Here is a 3,869-nt window from a genome sequence, read left to right on the forward strand (position 1 = left end):
GAACTTACCCTGTATAATTCCCCGTCATTGTCAAAAGTTAATTTTGTTAATAGTAATTCGCTAGGGATCGAATCCCTCGCTAATTCCCTTATTTCAGAGAGAGATTGACATCCATCACTATTTTCCTCGCTAATTCTCTTATTTAGAGAGGGATTACAGTCCTTCACTATTTTTCTCTCTAATTCTCTTATTTAAAAGGGATTGAATAATTCCTCGCTATTTCCTCGCTAATTCTCTACTTTAGAGAGGAATTGACAGTCCCTCGCTAATTTTCCCGCTAATTTTTAAATCCAAGCTATGAAATTAACTCCCTCACGATTTGGTAGTTTAAGAAAGGAAGGGACGATCCCTCGTTAAATTTCCTCGCTAATTTGTCTTTTTCTAGCAGTGGTTCACTAAATCATTATCAATCACATACCCCTCAGCGGTTTTAACATTTTTGAAGATCACATATGTGTCACAAGTACGAGAGTATTGCTTTCCTTGGGGCTTTTAGAATAAAGAGCAATAATGGATATCATCGTATTAGGGCATCTCTACCCATTCCTAACCACATATTATCAAAAGTGAAGATGATACAAGAGGAAAAGGCAAACATTCTCTACCTTTTCAACACACTCTCTTCTCAAGCTTTTTTCTTTTTGCCTCCTTTTTTTCCTCCTTGATCCACCACCTTCCTTTCCCTTTTATAGATGAAAATTAGTGCTTCTCTCCATAATGACACAATCTCCCAAATCATAAATTTCTTTTATTGATTTATTTTTATTTAGCCATCATTATTATGGTTTCCAAACATTTCCTAAAATTTTCTGACCATGAAGGATTTGAAAATCAAATAAGGGAGATTAGCAACTTTGACGTTAATGGGTAGTAATTTAGACAACTTTTCAACTTAGTTTGCAAGAAAGGGATCAAAGGGCATTTTTCATTTAATATTATTTATTTATTTCGTTTTTATTATTATTTTGTTTTTGAAAAGGAGACTTTAATGGGGGATTTTTTTCACTTAATTTTTTTTCATTTTTTTTGCGAGAGCTTGGACAAAGGGGTGTTCACATATTCAAACAGGAATCTCAACTATAAACTAAAAATTCTATTTAAAATTTAAATGTCATATTTATATTTAAAATTTCTAAATTTATAATTATTTGAATCATTATTTTTAATTAAATTTTTAAAAATTTTATTGACAACCTCATCATTTACTCCCTCTGTTAAAAAATATAAGGCATTTTTTGAGGAGTTGAATGTTTAAAAATGTAAGGCATTTTTATTCTTTCGAGGTGTAATCATTGCTTTTTTTTTTAAAGTTTCCCTATTGATAATGACTTTATATTTATTATAAGGTGTTTAATAAGGCATAAAATATAAGATTTCGAGGTGTAATCATTGCTTTTTTTTTTAAAGTTATTGATAATGACTTTATATTTATTATAAGGTGTTTAATAAGGATAAATATAGAAAGATAAGATTAGTTTAAAAGTAGATAATTACTTTATTGATGGGTGAGATTTGATTAAAAATGCTTTATATTTTGAATGGAAGGAGTGTTATTTTAGAAGTTTAATATTGTCCCTTGATTAAACGGTCAAACTTTTATTTATTGATGACAAATTGACAAGAATAAACTTGTCACGCAAGATCCAAGGCACTAGCCCGTAGCCTTCCTGCAACTAACTGATCAGAGAGGTTGCAATCACACTAGAAGTGCGATGATAGGCGATACAACATCTCCGAGGCAGATTTCATCATGGCAACCAGTGGCCTTGGTACAACATTAAAAGCTCGAAGGGCACTACCAACGATCTGATCACTATACCCAGATATTTTATCATAGTCGTACCTACTCCACAACATAACCCCGCCAAACTTGGTAAAGGTTTCTACTACCGGAAGAATCTCATTGTTGAGCACATCTACGGGGATTTAACCCCCAGCAATACCGTTTGCAGCGAGAGACGCCGGGAGGCCGACATAGAACTTGGGGGCAGTGAAGTTGGTGGTCCACTGGTTCCATGAATCTATCAAGTTTCTGAGTATCTCCATCATCAGTATTCGCAGCAAGGGTTGTTGTATAACTGGACCCAAATGTAGTCGAACAGCCCCGTGCTGATGGCAGTGTTTAAGTAGTAATCTGGGATTGGAGGTACTGCTGCTAAGTAAACCTTGTTTTGTTGACTGTATGCGTAAAGCTCTTGTAGAAGCACATCCCAGTACAAGTTCGTACCACCTTCGATGTCAAAGTGAATGCCGTCTAAGACCACGTCTCCTAGGAGGCCGCCGGAACCAGTTTGGCCACCTAGGACGTTGGTCCAGAGGTAGGCTGCAACATCATTAGCGTCTTCAGCAGAAGCAAGGGTAAAGGACCCTGCGGCTCCTCCGAGAGAGAGGAAGATTTTGACGCCAAGGCTTTGGGAGGCATATTTAGTACAAGGAACACCCCAGGAAGCAGAACAATGTCCTGAGAGGTTGATGTCTGGAGTCTGTCCATTGACGAAGACATTGAGGAATGCTATGTTTATAATCTCGTATTTGTGGGTTGCACATGCGTCGTCCAACTCTCCTTCATTCACATTTTGGCCCCAGTAGGTGACAAGTGGGCAGGCCAGGGAAGAGCCGAAGTGAGAGAGGAGCAACAAGGGCAAGAGGAGGAGAACAGAAGCTTGTGTTTAGGAAGCCATGAATGTAGGTTGAGAAAGCAAATTAAAGGTAATGCGTTCTGGTTTAGGATGAGCGATAGAACAACCAAAAATATATATTGGAGTTGGGTTAGGGTCATTAACGTCAATTCATTTATTTTTTGTTTTAATGTAAAAGTGAGGCAAAGGAAATGACGTCGCTGTATCCCTCCATGGAATATTTGAGAGATACAAGATGTTTACGTTCCACGTGTTATTTATAATAAAGATTGAATTTTTTTAGCCACTGTTTCTAGAAGACCCCGCACCCGACTAGCCAGGGAGACAAAAGATCGTCAATCTTTGATCTTTGCTATACATGTGATCTTGATAGGAATGCGTTTCCTTTTTCTTCATAATAGTTTCTTCGTACTCCTTGGGCCATATATAAAAAGTACTACTGTCTAAAAAAATAATAATCTTTTTAATAAGTTATTTTTTTATATATTATTAATTACTTCCTTTTAATTTTATTTTTTACAATTTTTTATGAATAAATTAAAGATTATACATAAAAGAGAGAATACAATTTTGAATATATATTTTGATAATAAATTGATTGCAATTGAAGAAGTCAAAGAAGCCCTCTTTAAAATGAAACCTTTTAAAGCCTTTGGGATTGACGGCCCACATGCCCTATTCCTCTAGAACCGAAGGGATGTGTTAGTTGAGAGCATTTTCTCCTCCGGTCCTCTTTATAAGTTATTTTTACTAGTCTTATTAATATCAATACAAAAAAAATATAAAAAATAAAAGTGTATAAAATTTTAAATATGTCTCTATATAATAAATTTAAAAAATAATGCTATGTTACTTTTTCTATTTCATGAAGGATAATTTTAAAAATACTTTTCAACTATTACCTAAAAAATCTCACCATGATTTATAAATGAGACTAAATGAATCTTCTAAAATGTGACTCATAAATAAGACTGTAGAGAATATCAAAGAATTTTGGGTTGGTAAACCCTTATGCTCTTCCCTGAATAGAATTCTTATAACTTTAATTCTCAAGGTTAGTTGACCTCAATACCTACAGGAATTTAGACCAATTAGTCTCTGCCCCATTCTATACAAATTATTACTAAAGTGATTGCTAATCGCCTAAGTACAATCATGCAACACATTATTCTACCTTTTCAAACAAGTTTTATTCAAAGGCGTAGCCTCATTGACAATATAATAATAGCC

At 34.6% G+C, this 3,869-nt stretch overlaps 1 protein-coding gene across 1 annotated transcript; it reads right to left on the bottom strand.

Moving 5' to 3' along the window:
• Positions 1 to 2,048: 2,048 nt before the first annotated feature.
• LOC129296283 (acidic endochitinase-like) lies at positions 2,049 to 2,669 on the bottom strand (the record flags this gene model as incomplete). Its single annotated transcript, XM_054934869.1, has 1 exon — positions 2,049 to 2,669. A coding segment is annotated over one exon (621 nt), but the record flags the coding sequence as incomplete, so codon positions are not given.
• Between the last annotated feature and the right edge of the window lie 1,200 nt (positions 2,670 to 3,869).

The sequence above is a fragment of the Prosopis cineraria genome, unplaced genomic scaffold, assembly GCF_029017545.1.
Source record: "Prosopis cineraria cultivar Desert tree isolate PC_DT_omini unplaced genomic scaffold, ASM2901754v1 PC296, whole genome shotgun sequence".
In the NCBI taxonomy this organism is placed as follows: Eukaryota; Viridiplantae; Streptophyta; class Magnoliopsida; order Fabales; family Fabaceae; genus Prosopis; species Prosopis cineraria.